The sequence below is a fragment of the Arachis hypogaea genome, chromosome 20, assembly GCF_003086295.3.
Source record: "Arachis hypogaea cultivar Tifrunner chromosome 20, arahy.Tifrunner.gnm2.J5K5, whole genome shotgun sequence".
NCBI lineage: Eukaryota > Viridiplantae > Streptophyta > Magnoliopsida > Fabales > Fabaceae > Arachis > Arachis hypogaea.
The window spans coordinates 106,178,730-106,201,622 of record NC_092055.1 but is presented as its reverse complement, the minus strand read 5'-3'; the positions used below and the strand labels follow the sequence as shown (position 1 = coordinate 106,201,622).

Below are 22,893 nucleotides of genomic sequence, written 5' to 3'. Positions count from 1 at the left end.
CCCACGTGTTTTAACATTGAATTTCAATGTTTACCATTTATCTAGTAGTTTTTTCCGGTTTTCATATAGTATATCTCCCTGAAATCTTCATAGCGCATATTATCAAATCCTAAACCAACCAGGGATGTCAATGAGGCGAGGGATGTCTCCCTCTTTCCGTTCCCGCCCTCAGAATTAATTCCTGTCCCCCGCCTCCGCCTTTAGAATTAATTCCCGTCCCGTTATCCGTTATAGAGGAATAATTGTTCCCATTCTCATTTTTCGTATTTTTCGAGAGGTTCCATTCCCCATCTCCTTATTTTTAACATTCATATGTAAATTATAATAAAGAATATAAAAAAACAAAAAAACAAGCTACAAAATATTATTACAAACACACAAACATATCTTATCTAAAAGGGTAAAGTATATTTTTTGTCCCTGAAGTTTTACAAAAGTTTCAAAAATACCCCTAAGTTTTATTTTGTTTCAATTTTGTCCCAAAAGTTTTCGATTTGCATCAAATATACCCCTAACGGCTAATTTTTAAAAAAATTTAAGATCAATTCAACAACAATTTCATAAGAACAACCCTCAATACAAGCAAATCAAGCATAATTTTCATGCATTATTGTTAGATTGGTCTTAAATTTTTTTGAAAATTTAGCTGTCGAGGGTATATTTGATGCAAATCGAAAACTTTTGGGACAAAATTGAAACAAAATAAAACTTAGGGATATTTTTGAAACTTTTATTAAACTTTAGGGACAAAAAGTATACTTTACCCTATCTAAAATTATAAGTCCAGAAATATAACATAGCAAATCATAATCCATAAAATAAAATCTTGAACAATAGGGTTAAGGTTTTTCAATGAGTGAAATTACTAAAAGAACCCCTATATTAGAAATAAATTAAGGGTTATTAAGTAAGTTCAAAAATTAGGAAAATTATCGGAGATGGGGCGGGAATCCCCATTCGGGTCCCGCGCATGTCTCGAAGAAATTTCGCTTCCCATCTCCAACCCCACAGAAAAAATTTGTCATCACTGGGCCCATTCGGGGCGGTCCTCACAGGGATCCCCACCTCCTGAGAATTTTTGACACCCTTAAAACCAACCCAGCTTATCGGATTGGAATCAACCTGTGTTTGGAAAACAAGAAAAAGGCTTCCCCACCAATACACACTTTAGTTTTTCTGAGGAGGAAAAGAATCCTGATAGCTGATAGGTTCATTCTTTATGGAAACAGCTTATAGCATTTTTCTTTGAATTTCAAGTTATTTAAGCGTAAGAAAAGCTAAAGCTCATTATTTTAGCATTATTTAGAAAAAAAACAATTCACATAATACAGGATGTTATATTTTCATTAAGTTGACCCTAGTTATGTTATATCTATACAAGGAAAGGAATTAGTGGACTACACGATTGATTTTTAGCCATAAATAATTCAGCAGGACATATACCCCTAAAATTTCCAATTTTACAAGCATTTTCAAACACGCTGTCACTCATTTGGGCTAATCTGATTGGACAAATCACATGTGAATCGTAAAAAGGTGACTGAGATGGGGATAAGAAAATATGTATTCAATTGTTTTTAATTACAACTTAGTTTAGAAGCCAACTAAAGTGTCCCCAGAATGGTTGTCCACATTAACTGGTTGATCTTCGTATATACTATACTATATAGGACATGCAAAAGCTGGAGTCCTTTGTGGAGTCACATTCTTATATATGCTTTACTATATTAGTACTTGACAGATTGACATGATCGCCATTATCTTCATGCTTCCGGCTACCTAATTACTTGATCAACGATGTCTACTAGACCACTACCACTGACACTAGGATGTGCCTCACACATTGTCAAAAGCTCCAGCTCTGGTTCCATTTGCCAACTGGTTGAATCACTCCAAGCGGTACCCTTGAATTTGCTTTTTGTCTCTCTTTACATTATATTATATGACAACTAGGTACACATTATCCGAACCGATTCGAAAATTCGGTCCAGATCCAAATACTTTGAGACTAATTTGGTGTGATTTTACTGAGTTTACGGTTGGGTAAGGATATCAAAAATAGATTCGATCATTATTTAGAGAGTTGGGTCTGGATCAAGGTGAACCCGACTTCATCCGATCCATGTACACTTTAGGGGACTAAAAAATTATATATATTTTAAATTAATTCTAATATTATGTTATATTAATTATAAACTTATTATTTTATTTTTAATAACATTTGTTGAATTAGGAAATAGATCAAAGAAGCATAAAATTAGAATTTATGGACAAATTCAAGTTCAAGTATGGATATCAACTTCTCATAACAACTATATTTTCTTCTTCTTTATAAATAAGTGTATCATAATTTTTTGATATAAAATTTATTAAGATCCGAACTTCATTCGATCTAGACCCGGTTTTAGTGTGGCTAGAAAATAGTATCATTTCACCGAGTCTAAGAACGGGTAAGAATCTCAAAAATAGGCTTAGTCATTATTTAAGATCGGATCTGAGTCAAGGCAAACCCAACTTCAACCGGCCCCATCTGCACCCTGATGACAACCAATTGACACAGTCACTAATTCACTGAAAAATTTGGATACTCTAAATTTTGAATTTTCACTTTAGAAGATAAAGTATAATCTCTCATCTTTAAATGATTTTTCTCTTATATTTTCTTTTGGTCTCATATATAAAATAAATGGTGAGAAATCATACCTTATCCTCTATATTGAAATTCAAAATTTAGAAGAACCAAATCTTTCGCCAGAAGGAAGCTCTAATACATGGTGGGATCATAAGTTCGGCCAGGTACCTCTTTTTTGGACAGGGCCAAGAACCCGTTGGGGTTATCTTATTAGAAGGCCCAACTAAATATTGAATTGTTTTAAAAGTTTAAAAAAGAGGAAGAAGGGATTTCACATGAATCCGTAGGGACCCAAAAGTAAAAAGGGCTCCATCCCTAACGCAGCTCATAAACCCATCTAATCTACGGTTAATAGCTTAATATTATAATACCAAAAAAAAAAAGCTTAATATTAACTTAAGTAAGAGTACCTATACATGGTTGATGGAGTAGCAGATACTTATTTAATATTTATAGAACTCAGATTCTCAAGTAGAAATGTGTTGAATAAAAGAAAAAAAAAAAAAAAATCCCTATGGCTTCAAATACAGAGTGCTAATGCAAAACAGAAGTCTTCTATCTATATCTTTCTTGCTCATGACCCAATACTTTTGTATATGGATGAGGAAAGTAGGACCAAAGAGGATGATGGATGAATCATATCATGTGTATGTTTGTATAGGTGCCATGGGATCAAATGGTCTTTCTACATATCACTTTTAAATACATATTTATAGAATAGAATCTTTATATTTCATCTTGTCCAATATTGGCCAATATTTTTTTCATTACATGACAGCATATAATTAAATATTTACACTAAAACTTTATAGTGGTGACATGCCTTATCAAAATTAGATCATATTTATAGACGGATGCTATACCCCATTATATTCTAAACAAAAGTAGATGTGATAATATTCTTAATTCATCCAACGGAGAGGGAGAGAGATATCACACACTTGTGGAGTTGAATATCCTCGGATATGATTTGTCGACAGTGATAGTATAGAAAGTAAGAAGACCAAAGTTTAGGGTTTTCCTTTGATGACAATATATATGGGTTGACCCTTTTAGATTTGAATTTTAAACGAATGTTCTATATCTGTGAGGTACTTAACATGTAAATTGTAAATATAACAATTTGTTTAGTAGAATGGGCGTGGTTTGTTCTAGGTTTTGGTGAACACAGAAGATGGAGTAGGTTTTTTAAAGAAAAAAGGTTGGGGTTTGGGGGATAGAGAAGACAAAGGGGCGAATAGTAAGGCTCAAAATACGGGTCAAACAAGAATGGATGGTGCCACTCCCACCTCCCTTAGAGTCTACGTATTCCTTTTACGTTATTTCATTCAATTTTTATTCATTTATTTATTACCACCCCTAGCTACCTCTCTTTCACCACCCAATTTGATAGGGAACACTTCTATAAATAATTGTACTAGGATTGAAATATTTTGGAAGATATGAGCTTATATAATTTGGAGATAAAAATATATATTTTAAATTAAATAAAATGTTTTGGATATATTCACAAAATAACTGAAGGATTAGAGACGAAAAAATAAAAGCTAAAGATTGATGCTAAAGAGCTATTTTTTTAGTTAACTTTTTAAAATTATTTTATTTATTTTAAATTTTAAACTGTAATTATAAATTTTTAATCTTAAATTCTAAATTATAAATCTTAAATTCCTGTAAAATAAGAATTTTTAGAATCAAAATAAAAAATTTAACTAATATTAATTAAGTGAAAGTTAATTTTTTCTAGTTTCTAGAACCTATATAAAAGATTAGATAGTTTCTTACTGAACACATAGCCAATAGGATCATTTCATTCAAACAAATTAGATATGGAGAGATAGTACTAATTGATTTGTGCCAACCTTAATTTGTTTGGACTAAATCTCTGCATAAATCTAGTTTAGGGTCCTTTTCTGTGATATAAACTAAAAGATTAATCTCTCACTGCTAGGTGGATATATACATATATTATTGTTAATTCCATATATAACACATCATATCATATATATGTATGTGCAATTTTAATTTTGAAAGGTGAGGTTTTGGTTTCTTTGTATTATGTTAAGGTGTGCTTTAAGGGAAAATGCTATTCATTTGGGTGAAGACAAATTATATATAGTTAAGCAGTTAACTGTCTTAGTCACTTGCACTGAATTTATAAAAAAAAAAAATTGGAGAATTCATCTGATCAGAGTTGTTGAAATCAAACAACTGTTTTGGTTATATAGATTCTTATAAATTCGAAATGATATCTTCTTCACATGGCATGAGCTAGGGTGAGATGTCCCAAATCACCATACATACCTCTACCAATCAATATAAATTATACATCATCATCACATACAAGAGTCATTTTCTGCTTATAGCACATTATCTACTTATCTTGGAAGGTGTCCAATCTTTTTCCCTATTTCACTGATAAATAAGAAGGAATCACTTTCAACTGCCTTAATACCTGTTGAACGTTAAGTGGCCATTGTGAGAGTATAATAGACTTATTTGTTTTTCAAAAACACTACTTTAATTTCTAAGCTAGATAAGATAATTAACCATCAAGAAGTTATAAACTATTTAATTTTTTTTTATGATATTTTTCGATCTGTTAAAGATTAATCTTTCGCAAATCTAAATTTTATTTAAAAGTTTGCGATTAAAACTAATGAATTGCTGTATGTAAAAGGCGGGATTCAAATTCCGAACGATTGTTTTTAAACTATAATTCAGTGTACATATTATCTTCAATCCAATTTAAAATTTGCCAAGACAGAATCATATAATGCTTGCATTGCCACGGCCAATATTTTCAGTGATGTTGATCACTGAATACTCTAAACGCTGATCCCAGTGACTGAACTTAATTAATTGCCTTGGTCACAATCTTAATTTCGCTTGCGGTTTCTATACGTTGATTATATTAGTTAACTGTTCTTGAAAAGAAGCTAGACTGAAGAGACCAGAAACTCTCTTAATTAGCGTCCGACCTCAAATTAAAAGATAGCATTTTAATAAATTGTGAAAGTACAACTGGTTTTACACCTGTTTACATATGGTATTGATTAATTAAGTGATACATAAACATTCTGAATTTGTTGATAATATTTATACATATATGTAAGAGAGCTTAGCTAGCTAGCTAGAAAGAGAGTCAAATATGGGAAAGACCTGGCCAGAATAAGAAGCAAGGATCCACATGCATGGCGGCAATAGAGTCAGAAAGTTGATTAAGAAAGTCAAAGCCACATTTAACACACACGTGAGCATTTCACTCATAGAGCTGGCACACTAGTTTATATATCTTCTCTTACAAGTGCTTGCTTCACTTTCATCTCAACTTGCCTTGCTAGCTAGCTACTCATTTATATAATTATTCCTTAAATCTTCAATTTAACTAACAAACACAAATACCTTCTTCTCTCACGCTTTCATATAATAATTACATAAAACATAGGTGGATGTGTAAACCTTGATTGCCTTTTAAGCACACTGTACTACTCATATTTTTCTTCTCGACTCTCTCTCTCTCTCTCTCTCTCGGTATTCTCTTCTTCTATCTATCACATACTCAGAGAGCATGCCTGAATGTCCAGAGAAAGGTAATAATACAAATCTTCTCGAGTATCTAATTAATTAAGTTGAATTATATTTAATTTGATTTGCTGGTAGGGAGAGATTTGAGGAGATAGGGAAGAAGATAAAGAGGGAAGGAGATAATGTTTCAAGTCAAATGGGAAGAAGACACATGTTAGGGCCAGCAGGAACCCTAAACACAATTACACCATGTGCAGCATGCAAGCTACTGCGACGAAGATGCGCACAAGAATGCCCCTTCTCTCCATATTTCTCACCTCATGAGCCCCAAAAGTTCGCTTCTGTCCACAAAGTCTTTGGTGCCAGCAACGTCTCCAAGATGCTCATGGTAATTCATTCTTGAACATTTTTTATAGGCTTCGAACTGGAAAGAGAATTTACTCTTTATTTATTAATATTTATTAGGAGGTACCGGAGTGCCAAAGAGCTGATGCAGCGAATAGTCTAGTTTATGAGGCTAATGTGAGGCTAAGAGATCCAGTTTATGGATGCATGGGTGCAATTTCAACATTGCAGCATCAAGTTCAATCTTTACAAGCTGAACTCAATGCAGTGAGGTCAGAAATACTTAAATACAAACTCAGAGAAGCTAATAACAATATCATTATTCCCTCCTCCCACCATCATCTTCCTATGCTCCCTTCATCCGGGGCTGTTTCCGTCACTGCTCCCCCACCCCCGCCTCCTCCTCCGCCGCCACCACCACTTCCTCCTAATTCTCTCCCTCCCATTTCTTCCTCTTCTTCCTCCATGTACATCCAACAACAACAGAGGCCTCCCACCAACTATAGCAGAATTCCAAGTGACAATATTTCTTATTTTGGTTAAATTTGGAGACTTCAAAATAATAATAATAATAATAATAATAAATTATTCCATTTATTTCTCTCTTTGATATGGGATCAAGGGTGGAATAAATTGTTACGGTAATTAGTAAAGAAAATGGGAATGAAGTATTAATTTATACTACCTTGATGATGATGTTGTTAATTATATATGGCCTGCTATAAGCTGTGGCAGTATGCTTTGATTAATTAATCTTGTTATTGTCTTAGTCCAAATGATCAATGCCAAATTTTTACTTAGATATTGGTGACTATATATATATATATATATATATGAAGGTTAGTTTTCTTCATTCTATTACTCAATCCTTTCATCTAAAGTTGCTATAATACCATATTGGAATCATTGCACCTTAGCTTGGTCTCTGATTATTAATATCTACATTTCTTCCATAGCAATAATTGATGTAGACACCGTGCCTAATTGGTTTAGTATACACATAGCAATTTCCTCTTAGCTTGTTCATTTTATGAAGCAAAAGGAATTGAAGAGGAAAAGACTTTTGAATTGTATTTAATAGTGGATGCTATTTTTCAATTTGGTGGTTTAATTTGTGAAATATTATTGTTGCAATAGTGGGAGGAGGAGGAGGAGGGTGAATAATGATATTGTTGTTTGGTTAAATTAATTTGGCACGTGACAGCTGTGGTTCTTTGAAACGTGTTAATCTGTGCCACTGAAGCTTCTGAGTTTGCTGTCTCAAGTTGCGGGAGACAAAAGGTATGCTTTGTGAATCTTCGCCATGTTAATTCACTCAGAAATTAAATGTAATGTCTACTGTGTAACAAAACACAAATACAGTGAAACAATTAATTAGTGGAGAAGTATGTATAATCTTCTGTGGTTGAGATCAGATTTTCATTTGCTTTTCTTGCGGTTTAGCTTTTCATATATGAGTTTCTTCATCAGTAGTAATGAGTCCCTTATTCCTCATATATGTATATGAGTTCATTTCTTTGAATGTTTTTTTACTTACTATATACTATGTAGTTTCTTCTAAAATTTTCTCTTAATTGCGTATAATTAGAACTAGACCCACATGAAATTAATGTGTGTGTGTAGAACGTACCCATCTTTGGAGTTATGGGAAAGCCTTTATTAAGTGTTTTTTTCTTAAATAAATAAAAATAAACGGCATCTTTAGATCAAGGAATATAATTGATGAATTAAACACTTCTCAGTTACATATTGGCCTGGCTTTTATAATTTTATTTTCCCTCTTCTATTCTATGCTGCATGCCACATTATTAATTCTCTAGAAACTCTACAATGGCATCTTTTGATGCCTACATATTTATATATAAAATATAAATTTGATTTGATTTGATTCCATCAGAGTACATCATCAATCAAAGATAAAGAATATATATATTCTTAAACAATTATGTTAGTTGTGATGAATAGTTATCACTATAAAATATATATTAAAAATAAACTAAAATTATATATATTTATATATAAATACATAACTAATTGATTTTGTATGTATTCTATTCTTAAAATATATATCTAATGTGCTATTGAAAACCGAAATTTACATATAATTTTCTAAGGATTAGGATATAGCTCAGATTAATGTGTGTAACATATTTGTTGGATGGTCATACTCCAATGAAAGCTATTTGGTTTCCTTGGCGTGAGGATTTCAGCTTAGTCTCCATGACTAACAAGGAGGTGCTAAGGGGGAAGTGTCAATCGTATAAGCAATAAATATGAAGATAAAGACTTGCACTTTCTTCTATTTTTGTTTTAGAATTCTCCAATTCAATTTCTTTCTCTTTAGGGTGCACACATATCCAAACTAAGCTTAATGTTATTGATTATAAATCTTCTAGTTGAAAACTTAGAACCCTAATATATCTATATAGATGTGACATGAATTATTGGTCCCATGTCATGATTGCTTCAAGTCTTGGCATCTAATTCCTGGTGTTGACACCACCCAACCATCATTCCTTGTATTTGAACAAATTTGTGAACCTAATTTTACTTTTGTGACACCCATATATATATATATATATATATATATATATCATTTTAAAATAACTATTCATTGATTTTTTATACATTAAAAAATTAATATACTTAAATTTATTTTACATCTAACTACCTATAAAATAATAAAAACAAATATTTATTTTAAAAAAAATAAGCATAGAAAATTAACGGTTAATTAGTAAATTTTTTTAGTTGTAAAATTTTTATTTTTAGAAAATTTATTATTCATAATTTAGAATTTAAAATTTAAAATAAATAATATAATTTTAAAAAAATAGTTTATATTGATTGAAATAAAATTCACTTCCTAGTTGAATCCTTCTAAAAATACAAAGAGCACTACACTTTTGGCATAGTGTTTCATTTAGAAAAAAATATTAATTAAAACACTAGTCTATATTAAAAGTTAATAGTGACAGGTGTACTGTTTTTTTTTTCCTTTTAGTGAGTTATCTATCAATGATAAAAAAAATTACATAAACTTTTGAATAGTTTTAATTTTAATTGAGGTATTGATATTATATCAACTTTTATACAATATTAATTTTAATTGATGTATTATAATTTTGTGTAACATAAAAAATTTAATTAAAAATAAAATATGTATTATAACATTCTATATTTATATTTTTTAATAAAAAAATGGAGGTTACAAAAAAAAAGCAAAAAAAAAAAAAACACACCTACTTTCTTAGTACATGCTATGTTACCTACTTTTTTAGTACATACTATGTTATTATTTAATAAATATTTTTTTTTATAAATGAAACATTACGTTTAAGGTATACTGTTTTAGTGTTTTTTGCAATTTTGATATATGAAACAGTACGATTTTTGTTAAGAACGCGATATTTCTGTCGTTTAGCAAAGCATTCAAGTGTTTTATTCAACACAAACTCTAAATCATCAGACTTTTGTAACTTATTTTAAAGTATTACATTATTAAAACACATTCTTATTTTTATTAGGATAAAGTATTATTTTGATGTTAAATATTTTGATCGAATCTTAATTTAATTTTTAATATTTAAAATTTTTTATTTTAGTTCTAAAAATTTTTAAATGTCCTATTTAAATTTAGAAAATGTCTTAAGTGAATTTAATATTGTTTCACTATTAAATTTAACACAAATAATTCACATAGAAAAATTAATAACATTCGATTTTAGTATGTAAATAAAATTGATCCTTCAACGATCACTAATATAAAAATTTTTTCTTCGATTTTAAAACGCGAATGATTTATTGTTAGAATTTGGAGTTTTGTACAAAAAAAAATTAAAGAGAAGAAGTATTATAAAAAAATTTTGGTTATATTTTTTTAACACATGGAAAAAGATATGACTTAACTAGTAATATTAATGTCTACATCATTAATTTTATTAACAATTAGTGTCAAATTTAATAGTAAAATCACATTAAATTAATTTAAAATTTGTTGAGACAGAAATAGAATAATTAAAATGTTAAAAACAAAATTATTAAAATTTGACCTAAATATTGAGGACCAAAATATAGTTTTATCCTTTTTATTATAGTGGATAAATTTTTTGAAATAATGCATAGAAAAATATTATCAAAAACGAGAGTGACGATATATTTATGTAATTTAATAAATATATAAATTGGATTGAATGCTGAATTTACAAGTTGAGTTTGATCCTGGTTAAGTATGGGTTCGCTGTATCATTTATTTCTGAGTGCTCTCGAACTCATCATAACCGATGCATGTGACAGAGTAAGAGACTGCAAGATCACTAAGCTATTCACTACTATATAAGACTTGGATCTCACTCAACCATCTTTGCATTTGCCAACATATATATATATATATATATTTGATTTTATCAATATGATTCAGCAACCCCCTGAAGTTTTCTCAAATCGTTGCATAAAATAAAGCTAGATTTGGATTATTTTTTCTTTCTATAAGAAGATGCCCTGTAAAGAGAATAAGAGAAAAGAACCTAGCTATATGTCCCAACCTGTGTTTGATTTTTGTTATTTGTTTTTTGCTTTTATTTTACACAAAGCTATGATAGAATTTTCAACCAAATTGAATAATGTACCATGTTGTATGTGTTGTGTTGTTAAAATAACAACATTTAGTTAGTAGAATATCGTTAACCCATGAATTTAACGCGTTGACTCAATGACTGCATACATGATTAAGTGAGAAGATTCGAAAATACGCTAAAGATAGCTAAGCAAAAAATTCCGTACCCTAAACACGTGCAATGTTTAGGTTTAAGGCTATAGCCACACAGATTTATATCATACATAAGATACAAAAATTCTATTGTGGCACCCATTAAAAAAAAAATACCCACAAAATATGTATTCTTAGTCTCTCTTTATATTTTTGAACTCTTTTACGCTGTATCAGAGTGTCTTCCATAGGTTAAATACATGGATTGCAAATCCATATATATATGGCTGTGAGTTATTACAATATAAATTTCAATCGGTTTATTCATAGTGATGATCACTACTGGTCTCGACGTTCGTTGATATGAGATTCCAAATCTCTCTCTCTCTCTTTTTTTTTTTTAAATTACAACAATTATGATCGATCTCTTTCAACAAGTTAGTAATAGTAAGTTGAAGCTCAAAATCATTTTGAAAAGTTCAACAAAATGTTGGCTGATTTTTTCTGATTATGGCACATAAAAGGCACACAACATGATGAATAAAAAATAGTTATCCGTATTGTGATAAAGATGGAATGAATGCCCATTTATCAATTGGACGGCTGAAGTTTTCAAAACTTAACTTCTCAATACAAATTGAGAATTAATGAAGGTTGAATGTTTGAATTTTGTATGTATAAATAGATGGCATATCCTTACGTAACAACAACAACAATAAGAATATAACATTTTTCACTCTCTCTCTTTCATACTATTCTTTCTCTTATATACTTTATTTTAATATTATTCAATACATAATTATATCTATTATATTCATATAGTAATTCTAGTGAACATTATTATTAGAGTTATCTAATTATATTTTTATTTTATATTTGTTACCTCTTCCTTATTTATTTATTTAGTTATTTTATAACACGTTATCAGCACGAGACTCTGATCAAATTTTAGGAAGATTTCATGTAACAAATTTTTATTATGTCGAAACTCTATCATGTTGAATATAATGCTCTTGATATATCTGAAAATAATTATTTATCATGGATATTAGATGTTAAAATCCATCTTGATTCAATGGATCTTGGAGATACCATTAAGGCTAAAAATAATGCATCCCAAAAGGATAAAGCCAAGGCCATGATTTTCCTTCGTCGTCATCTTGAAGTATGATTGAAAAATGAATATCCCACATTAAAAGATCCTGCAGATTTGTGGAAAAGCCTTGAAGAAAGGTGCAATCATCAAAAGACGGTCATACTTCCTCAAGCCTGATATGTTAGGGAAAACTTTCTCGACCTTCCATGCCTCGAATGTGCTCCTGCAGTAGCAATCGAGAAAAAGGATTTTAAAAATTTTTTTGAGCTAATTTCTTGCCTTCTTGTTGCTAAGCGCAACAATGAGTTACTCTTAAAAGAATCATGAAGCGCGCCCAGTTGGCGCCGCCCCATTTCCTGAAGTAAATGCGGTAAACTACCCCAGAAGAGGTAAATGGCAAGATTTTAGTAACAAGAAAAATTATGGAAGGAAAAGGAATTATGTTCAAAAGAGAGGATCTCACCAGAAGTGGGATAAAGAAAGAAATAATGGACAATGTAAATCAATTGAGGATAAATGCTTCCGTTGTGGTGGAAAGGGCCATTGATCACGTACCTGTCGTACCCCAAGGCACCTTGTTGATCTTTATTAAGCATCCTTGAAAAAGGATGACAAAGAAAAGGAAACAAATTTTGTTTCAAATTATGAAAATTTCACCACTCATTATGATGTATCTAATTTCTTTGAGGATCTTGAAGGAAATATTGGCCATTTGATCAATGATGGAATAGTTTAATATGTGTGTTTGTTAAGTATTCATGTGAATAATTTTACTGTTCATGTACTTTTACTCATTTTATTATTATTATTATTTGTTTTTGAAGAAAAATGGCAAGGACATATTTTGAAGATATTTACCTTGCGGATAGTTCAAGTTCGCACACTATTCTTAAAAGTGATATATATATTTTACCCATCTTGTGCCAAAAGAAGAGTATATTAATACTATTATTGGCTCGAGCAATGTGATAGAAGGCTCCGAAAGAGCTATAATTTTGTTTCCTGGAGGAACAAAATTTGTAATAAATAATGCACTATTATCTACCAAGTCTCTGAGGAACTTGTTGAGTTTCAAAGATATTCGCCGAAATGGATATCATATTGAGACTATGAATGAGGAAAATCATGAGTACTTATGTATCACAACTCATGATTCAAATAAGAAAGTTATATTAGAAAAATTACCCTCACTTTCATCTGGGTTATATTATACAAAGATTAGTGCAATTGAATCACATGCCATTGTAAACCAGAAGTTTACTAGCCCAAATGAATTCATAACTTGGCATGATAGATTGGGTCATCCGGGAACAACCATGATGAAAAAAATTATTGAAAACTCCCATGGACATTCGCTAAAGAACCAGAAGATTCTTAAAACTAGTGAATTTTGTTGTGCTGCATGTTCTCAAGGGAAGTTAATTTTAAGGCCATCACCAGTAAAGATTGGATTTGAGTCCCCTGAATTCCTAGAAAGGATTCAAGGTGATATATGTGGACCTATTCATCCACCATGTGGATCTTTTAGATATTTTATGGTCCTAATAGACGCATCTTCGAGATGGTCACACGTGTGCTTATTATCTTCTCGCAACCTGGCATTTGCAAGATTGCTGGCTCAAATTATTCGATTAAAAGCACAATTTCCAGAAAATCCAATCAAAGCAATTCGTCTTGATAATGCTGGTGAATTTACTTCCCAAGCTTTTGATGCTTATTGTATGGCTAATGGAATAAGTGTTGAACATCCAGTAGCTTATGTTCACACACAAAATGGGTTATCAGAATAACTTATTAAACGCCTCCAATTAATTGTTAGACCCTTACTTATGAGAACAAATCTCCCAATCTCGGTTTGGGGGCATGCTATTTTACATGCCGCAGCACTTATTCGTTTGAGGCCAACGAGTTACCATCAGTTCTCTCCTATGCAATTAGCCTTTGGCCAGCAGCCAAATATTTTCCATTTAAGAATATTTGGGTGTGCGATATATGTTCCCATTGCACCACCTAATCGCACCAAAATGGGACCCCAAAGAAAATTGGGGATATATGTTGGATATGATTCTCCCTCTATAGTGAGGTATCTTGAGATACAAACTGGAGATGTATTTAAAGCCCGGTTTGCAGATTGTCATTTTGATGAATCAAAATTTCCAACATTAGGGGGAGAGAATAAGCTTCCTGAAAATGAACTTAATTGGAATGCATCATCTTTGATGCATTTAGATCCTCGATCAGGGCAATGTGAACTAGAAGTTCAAAAGATTATACATTTGCAAAGAATAGCAAATGAATTGCCTGATACATTTTCTGATACAAAGAGGATAACCAAATCTTATATACCAATGAAAAATGCCCCAATTCGAATTGATATCCTAGTAGGACAAGTAGCCACTGAAGCAAATTCACGCCAGAAGCGTGGCAGGGCGAAAAATGCCCCAATTCGAATTGATGTCCCAGTAGGACAAATAGCCACTGAAGCAAATACACGCCAGAAGCGTGACAGGCCTGTCGGTTCCAAAGATAAAAATCCTCGAAAGAGAAAAGAGGTAAATACTATTCCTGTTGAAAAAGATACAGTAAAGACACCTGCAGTTGTCCAAAATTCTAATATAAATTTAACACCAGAAGACGTTCAGGTACCTGAAAATTGTGAAAATGATGAGATCTCGATAAATTATGTCTTTACAGGAGAGAAATGGGACCGAAATAAGACAATTGTCAATGAAATATTTGCATATAATGTGGCATTAAATATCATGTATGAAAGTAAGGATCTTGAGCCAAGATCAGTCGAAGAATGTCGACAAAGAAATGATTGGCCAAAATGGAAAGCAGCCATGAAGGCTGAATTAGACTCACTTGTAAAACGTGAAGTCTTTGGACCTGTAGTTCGTACACCTGAAGATGTAAAATCTGTTGGATACCGATGAGTATTTGTAAGAAAACGAAATGAGAAAAATGAAGTTGTGCGCTACAAAGTCCAACTTGTGGCACAAGGTTTTTCACAAAGGCTCGATATAGATTATGAAGAAACGTATTCTCCTGTAGTGGATGCGATAACATTGCATTATTTGGTCAGTTTATATGCATATCATAAACTGCATATGCATTTAATGGATGTGGTAATAGCCTATTTATATGGCTCATTAGATCGGAATATCTATATGAAAGTTCCTAAAGGGCTAAAGATATCTAAACCGTCCAATGAATATTCATAGGGGTTATACTCAGTTAAATTGCAAAGATCTTTATACGGTCTAAAGCAATCTGGACGAATGTGGTATAATCGTCTTACTGAGTATCTGGCCAAAAATGGATTCAAGAATGATGATATCTGTCCATGTGTTTTCATAAAGAAATCTGCATCTGGATTCATTATAATTGCTGTGTACGTTGATGATTTAAATATCGTTGGAACTCCTGAAGAGATTCCAACAATTATAAAAACTCTAAAGGAAGAGTTTGAGATGAAAGATCTTGGAAAGACTAAATTTTGTCTCGGCCTGCAGATCGAGCATACAAAAAATGGGATCTTTATTCATCAAACAACATACACAGAGAAGAGCTTGAAAGGATTTTATATGGATAAGTCACATCCCTTGAGTACCCCAATGATCGTAAGATCTTTGGATGTGAAAAAGGATCAATTCCATCCTAAAGAAGAAAATGAAGATATCATTGGTCCAGAAGTACCATATCTTAGTGCCATTGGATCGCTAATATATCTTGCTAATAATACACGACCCGATATATCATTTGCTGTGAACCTACTAGTAAGATATAGTTCATCTCCAATCAGAAGACATTGGAGTGGAATCAAACAAATATTTCGATATCTTCATGGAACGATTGATATGGGATTGTTTTATCCCTATGGATCCAAGTCACAATTAGTTGGCTATGCAGATGCTGGATACTTGTCTGATCCACATAAAGGGAGATCTCAAATAGGATACCTGTTCACATATGGTGGTACTGCTATATCATGGAGGTCCACGAAACAGACGATTGCTGCAACATCCTCTAATCATGCCGAAATACTAGCGATTCATGAAGCAAGTCGCGAGTGTTTTTGGCTCAGGAGTTTGATCCAATATATTCTGTCATCATGTGGACTGATTGATCATAAGATAGCTCCAACTGTTCTATTTGAAGATAATACAACATGCATTGCTCAACTTAAAGGTGGATACATTAAAGGTGATAGAACAAAGCATATTTCTCCCAAATTCTTCTTCACTCAAGATCTTCAAAATCAAGGAACAATTGATGTCCAACAGATCCGCTCAAGTGACAATCTGGCAGATTCATTCACAAACTCACTCCCAAAATCCTCCTTTGAAAGATTGGTACATGAGATTGGGATGCGCCGATTTCGAGACATTAAATGATGTCGGCAAGAGGGGGAGACTGTACTCTTTTTTCCTTGGTCAGATTTTTTTTCATTAGATTTTTTTGACAAGGTTTTTAATGAGGCAGCCCCATCACAAAGGATATTGTACTCTTTTTCCTTCACTAAGGTTTTTTCCCACTGAATTTTTCTTTAGTAAGGTTTTAACGAGGCAATAATCCTAAATGGGCATCCAAGGAGGAGAGTTGTGATAAATATGGAATGAATGCCCATTTATCAATTGGGCGGCTGAACTTTTCAAAACTTAATTTCTCAATACAAATTGAGAATTAATGAAGGTTGAATGTTTGAATTTTGTATGTATAAATAGAGGGCATATTCTCACGTAACAACAACAACAACAACAATAAGAATATAACATTCTTCACTCTCTCTCTTTCATACTATTCTTTCTCTTATATACTTTATTTTAATATTATTCAATATATAATTATATCTATTATATTGATATAGTAATTCTAATGAACATTACTATTAGAGCTATCTAATTATATTTTTATTTTATATTTATTATCTCTTCCTTATTTATTTATTTAGTTATTTTATAATAATCCGTGCTATGCTATAAATTATGAAAAATGATTTGAACTCTTAAACTATTTTTTAATTATTTTCTTAATTTTAAATAAAAAATTGAATTTTTATATTATAATTTCAAAAATTGAACATATATTTAAAAATAACAAATTGAACAAAATATTTAGAAAAATAAGTTAAAAGTCTAATCGTTATTCGTAAAATATTCGCTTACAATATTTTAGAGAATAAATTATTAAAATAGCATCCAACAGTTTATATTGTCAACAAAAATAATTTTTAGAAATACAAATAACAAATAAGTCCGTAAAAAAATTGAAATGTTATAAAAATAACTAAAAAATATTATATTTTTTATAAGTGGTAAATAACTTTGTATAAGCAAATAATTTGTGTATTTGATTTGAATTTTTGTAACGAGATTTGAATAACTATTTAGAAGGTGGATATATAAAATCGGAATAAAATTAGATTTGTAGACACTTCTTTATTTTTTTTTAAAATTTGGTCACTCACAATGAAAAGTTCTTTTGACATAAAATCATTAAATTATAAAATAAAAAAGTCATATTATTTTAATAATATTTATAAAAAATTATATCAAAATTGTAAGAACTGAAAATTTTACTAGCCAATTATATAATTAAAATTGAGTTAAAAGGGTATGGGTTAAAAAAAATTTAAATTTTATAATTTAAAAATTTACAGATAAAATTTAAATTTAGAAAATTATTCAGAGTGCGAAAATATAATTAATTATAGAATAACGTGTACTGGCGTTGTAATTAACTGTACACGCTTAGGTTTGTCCGGTACTGCGTATGAGAAAAATAAAAATGTAAAAATAACTAAAAGAATATTTAGAATACAAATTGGGACACTTATCTTTAAAATTTTGGCCCTAAGTAATGGGTGTAAGGACAAAAATGCCTACTACAAAAAAAAAAAACACTGAATACCATCAAATTTACCGTTGAATTTAGCGTCGTAGAGTGGTGGCAGATTTACTGTTAGTAACGGCGTCGAATTCGTAAGATTATATAATTACTGATAGATTTAAGTTTCCGACGGTCCTTCGCTGGTAATATTTGGAGGAAAAAAAAATATTGCGTGTCTTTTAGCGTCGGATTTTTTCGACGGTAAACCAACTTTGTGAAACAATGTGTTTTGGTGACCCGCAATGGTTTACCATCGGATTTTTCTGACGGTAACTAGGACGTAAATTAAAAGCGCGAACCCTCTTCCCCTCATTCGAATTTCACACTTTCTCTCACTTCTTCCACTTTCCCCATCATCACCGCCGATACCACAAACATCACAGCTCCTTCCCCGTCGCCATCAACCCACTGTCGCCCCACCATCATTGCGTCGCCGCTACCCTGCTTTGCCGCGAGTCCAACCTGCAGTGCAGCAAAAAAACAAGGAAGCCCCTGTCCCATTCTTCCGGCGAGTTTTCCAGCCTTCGGCAACCACCCTTCTGTCACTTCTAGCTTCGACAACATCATAGTGCCGCTGCATCTTCACCTCTTTTCTGTTCTCTCTTTGTTCTGCATTCCAAGTTTTTCTAACCTTTGTTTTTCTTTCTTCTTCAAATTCTGTTTGTGTTAGGTTGTTTTATTAGTCTAATTTTTGTTAATTAATTTAGTTAGAGCTAATTTTTTTTATTTTATTGGATTTTAGGTGGTTAAGATATGTTAGTTTTAGGATTATTAGTTTGTGTTATATTGCTGAAAATATTAGAAATTGACTGAATTGATGTATAATGCTGCTAATTTTGTGTTGAACATGCTGAATTTGTGTGAATTGATGTTAAAAGACTATTTGTTTTGTTGAACAATTGCTGAAATTTGGTTGAATGGCACTGACTTGAATTTGAATTGTCAACTGTTACTTAGTTGCGTTGATTTTTCATCTTTGATGTATGTGTACGCCAAGTGTCCATTTATATGCCTCTATGTCTATTGTTTGTTTTAAATTGCATGTTATAGCTACCATGTGATTTAGGATGTTTGATTTTTTCCTGGCATAGTTAATTAAATCTTTTTGTGATAAACGATTGTAATGATTGAAATGGTTGTGTTCTAAGATACTTGTTATTTAGATTATCCAATGTTGAACTTATAGTTGTGGTATTAGTTATAAGAATTACATTGGTGTTATTATAATGTATTGCTGATTTGTTATTCTGAATTTCTGTTAATTGGTATGCTATTTGCAGACATGACAACATGTGGAGGTTTAGTAGATCAGGCTACTGGTCGTGGACGTAGTCATGGTCGTGGTAGAGGGTCATAGTAGAGGGCGAGGATCCAGAATTCCCGAGGGTTTCTTTTGAAACCCTCAGAAATTCTGGATCCTCCCCCTCTACTATGACTACCCTGGTGACATCATAGGTTGTAGGTTTAGCGGACTATCCATTCATCATCATCCCTAACCCCAACTACGTCTCTCTATCTACAGCGATGATACTGCCTCCAACCGCTCAGCAGCCCGCTGCCACGGCGATGCGGCCTCCAACGATGGAAGCCGCAGCCCCGAAGTCTTCTCATGGAAGTGAGGTAGCTGATGCCCCGCCACCACCTCCCATCGTACGATTGATGATTTGGCCTGATGGCGGTACGGGGTAAGTATCGCTTTAAGTATTCTATATTTTCTTATTATTGAATTGCTGAAAGTGTATGATTATTGGTTTTAGTTTAGCAGATTTTGGGCTATAGGTTTAAATAGATGAAAGTGTTTCATGTTTTCTAATTATTGAATTGCTGAAAGTGTTTGACTATTGATTCTAGTTTAGTGGATTTATGGTTGTAGGTTTGAATAGCTGAAAGTGTATCATGTTTCCTGATTATTGAATTACCAAAAGTGTCTGATTTTTTATTCTAGTTTAGTGGATTTAGGGCTGTAGGTTTGAATGGCTGAAAGTATTTCAGGTTTCCTGATTATTGAATTGCTGAAAGTGTCTGATTATTGATTCTAGTTTAGTAGATTTAGTGGATTCATGGATGTTGATTCTTGTTTATTGTTTGTTGTTCATTGATTGTTGATGTTTGGTGTTGTTTAAATTAATTGTTGATGGAAAGAGTTTGTGGTGCATTTCAGTTATAGATGAAACTCTGCCAAAATTTTTATAAAAATCCCTATATATTATTGTTATTTGCTTCTGAAGTTTTAATTTATATTACCATATTGATTTATTTGTGGATTGTTGATAGGTTCACACCAAAAAATAATGTATGTACTCAGGAGATGACCAACGTTATCAAGCTGATGTACGACCATTCCTGGCCCAGCTACTAGAAGATCCCCGCTGAGACCAGAGAGCGAAGCTTTCAGAAATAGGCGGTAATTATTTTTTTTTAGTTTCAAAACTTTTTAGTGAGTTTATATATTCTGTTTTGATTAACTAATTTTAAAGTTTCTTTATGTAGCTACACTTTATATGGGATGCCTCGCATGATGCCCTCATTAGGAAGATCTACGACCATCGAATGGGTCGGCGGCTGCAACAGATGTTGGAGCCTGGAGGATGTTCGTGAGGGATGGGACCACCTAACGACCTAGCTCCGACCAAAAATAAAGAAGGCTTTGTTAGTTCACTGGGAGATCAATGAGGGGTTCAGGCATTGGCGTCTCACCAATAGAGCTAATAGGGCATCGGCCAGGTCGTCTAAGCAACCTTCATGAAGACAAAGGCCAGGATGGTATGTAGTATCTTTAATTTTGTTATTAACTTATAGTTATATTCTTTTACATATCATTACTAGGTATCCTAATCATATTACTTTAGTGCAACATGTGTAGTCGAGGTCGTTAGATCGTGAGGCGACATTGGCAGAGACGTTCAAGTACACCCACACGTTGAAGGAGAACAAAGCGAGATTTGGTGATCAGCGGTCTCATGATCATGACGTGAGTAAACATACATCTGATCTTCTGATATAAAATTAGAGATTAAATGTATAGCTGTCAGACTAATCACAATAACATGTGTTACACAGGAGTCCTACACGTAGAGACTAGAGGCAGCGATTCAGCAATCTCAGTAAAGTGGGGAGGAGACCGCCAATGGATCTGCTGCTTCTGTCATCGATCCCGATGCAGTTTGGCACGAGATCAGCTTAGCACCATACAAAAACCGCCTATACAAGCTTCATCTTCGCTAGCAGCCTCTGCAACTTCACATTGAGGCCAACATCTGGCTCTACCACCATTCGAGCCGTCAAGCCTGAGGAAGGCGTGGGTTTGAGGCTACAGGTGCAGGACCTCACCCGAAGCCTTCACCAGCAGGCTCAGAAGTTGAATGATTATCAGGAGAGGTATCACGAGATCCTCACAAGCGTGACAGACACCGATGACCTCAGGATGGAGTGGAGGGAGTAGCTGGAGCGGCTTCAGCGGATGGAGGCTCAGATGGAGGTGTACCATGCTCAGATGCATGCCGCTGGCATTAACCCTGCTGGTGGCTCACAGACATCACCGCCTTTTGCACCGCCTCATCAGGGCCATAGCAATGATGACGACGGGGAGGACTACCTGGATCTTTAGTTATTAGTGTTTCATTTTATTGTTTCATTCTATTTATTTGATATATTTGACTTTTAGTTTTTTTTGAATATTTTATTATTTATTTTAAATAATAGGTTTCTATTATTTATAAATTGTTATATAATTCTGTGAAAAATAAATTTAAAAAAAAATTAAAATTGACCGTTTGTTTCACAATTTCTTTTTAAAAAAAATTGACATTAACGTCAGATTTATCGAGAGAATAATCCGATGGTAATAGTGCGGGAACAACATATTGTAGCGCCAACATTACTGTCGAAAAAATCTGATGGTAACTAAATGATTTTTTGAATCTATCACAGAATCCAAAGTAATTACCGTCGAACGAAAAAATTTCGACAGTAAACATTTACTAGCGAGGTTTATACCGTCTGATTCTTTCCGACGATAACTTAATTACCGTTCAATTTTGTTCGTTTTTCCGACGAAAAATCCAACGATATTCAGCGTTTTTCTTGTAGCAGCCCATCACTTATAACAGCCCTAAACGTGATTGTAACCCATTTTTCGTTCATTTTCACCAAGTGAGAGAAAGGCTCAAACATGAGAGAAGAGAAGAAAGGAAAAACCTAAATACTATTCACTCTCCATCTTTAAATTGACTTTTCTCACAAACCAGAGCTCTGATCGACGATTCGTTAGTGGCTACACATCATTCTCATCTCCCTCTACGTTTCTATCCTACTTTTACAGTGTGTAATCATGAGAACCATACCCCAGTTCTCTATTTCTTGTAATTTTACATTTTTAGGTATGTGGGTGTTGAAATTAGTGATTTTGATACTTTAGGGGAAGCTCAAGTTTAATTTCTAGTATGAACCAAGGGAAATTTGGATATTATTAGATTGAATAGAGTTGCTTGAGTGCTTGGCTTGGTTGGTGTTGATTAAAGCTTGGATTAATTGACGGCTTGGATTGGTCAGAGAGAAAGATTCAAGAGGTTGGAACTGCCATCAACTAAGGTATGAGTTTCGGTTTCAAATAATCACTATGTAATGCTATGTGAAATCCTAGGCTAGTTGACTTTAAGATATTTTTGGTGTAAGACCCCAAGTTTTTGAAAA

General features: G+C 32.5%; 1 protein-coding gene across 1 annotated transcript; it reads left to right on the top strand.

Annotated features, from left to right (window-relative positions):
* Positions 1 to 5,950: 5,950 nt before the first annotated feature.
* On the top strand, positions 5,951 to 7,936 carry LOC112785273 (LOB domain-containing protein 15). The gene is made up of 3 exons (XM_025828731.3): positions 5,951 to 6,225; positions 6,296 to 6,548; positions 6,626 to 7,936. The coding sequence occupies exons 1-3, from the start codon at positions 6,212 to 6,214 to the stop codon at positions 7,046 to 7,048; spliced, it is 690 nt and encodes a 229-aa protein (XP_025684516.1). The 5' UTR covers positions 5,951 to 6,211; the 3' UTR covers positions 7,049 to 7,936.
* The last annotated feature ends 14,957 nt before the right edge of the window (positions 7,937 to 22,893 follow it).

What these genes read in the sequence shown, in the direction of transcription:
- LOC112785273 (XM_025828731.3), top strand. An exon ending in ACGTCTCCAAGATGCTCATG is followed by an intron (nt 6,549 to 6,625) that starts GTAATTCATTCT and finishes AATATTTATTAG; the next exon opens with GAGGTACCGGAGTGCCAAAG.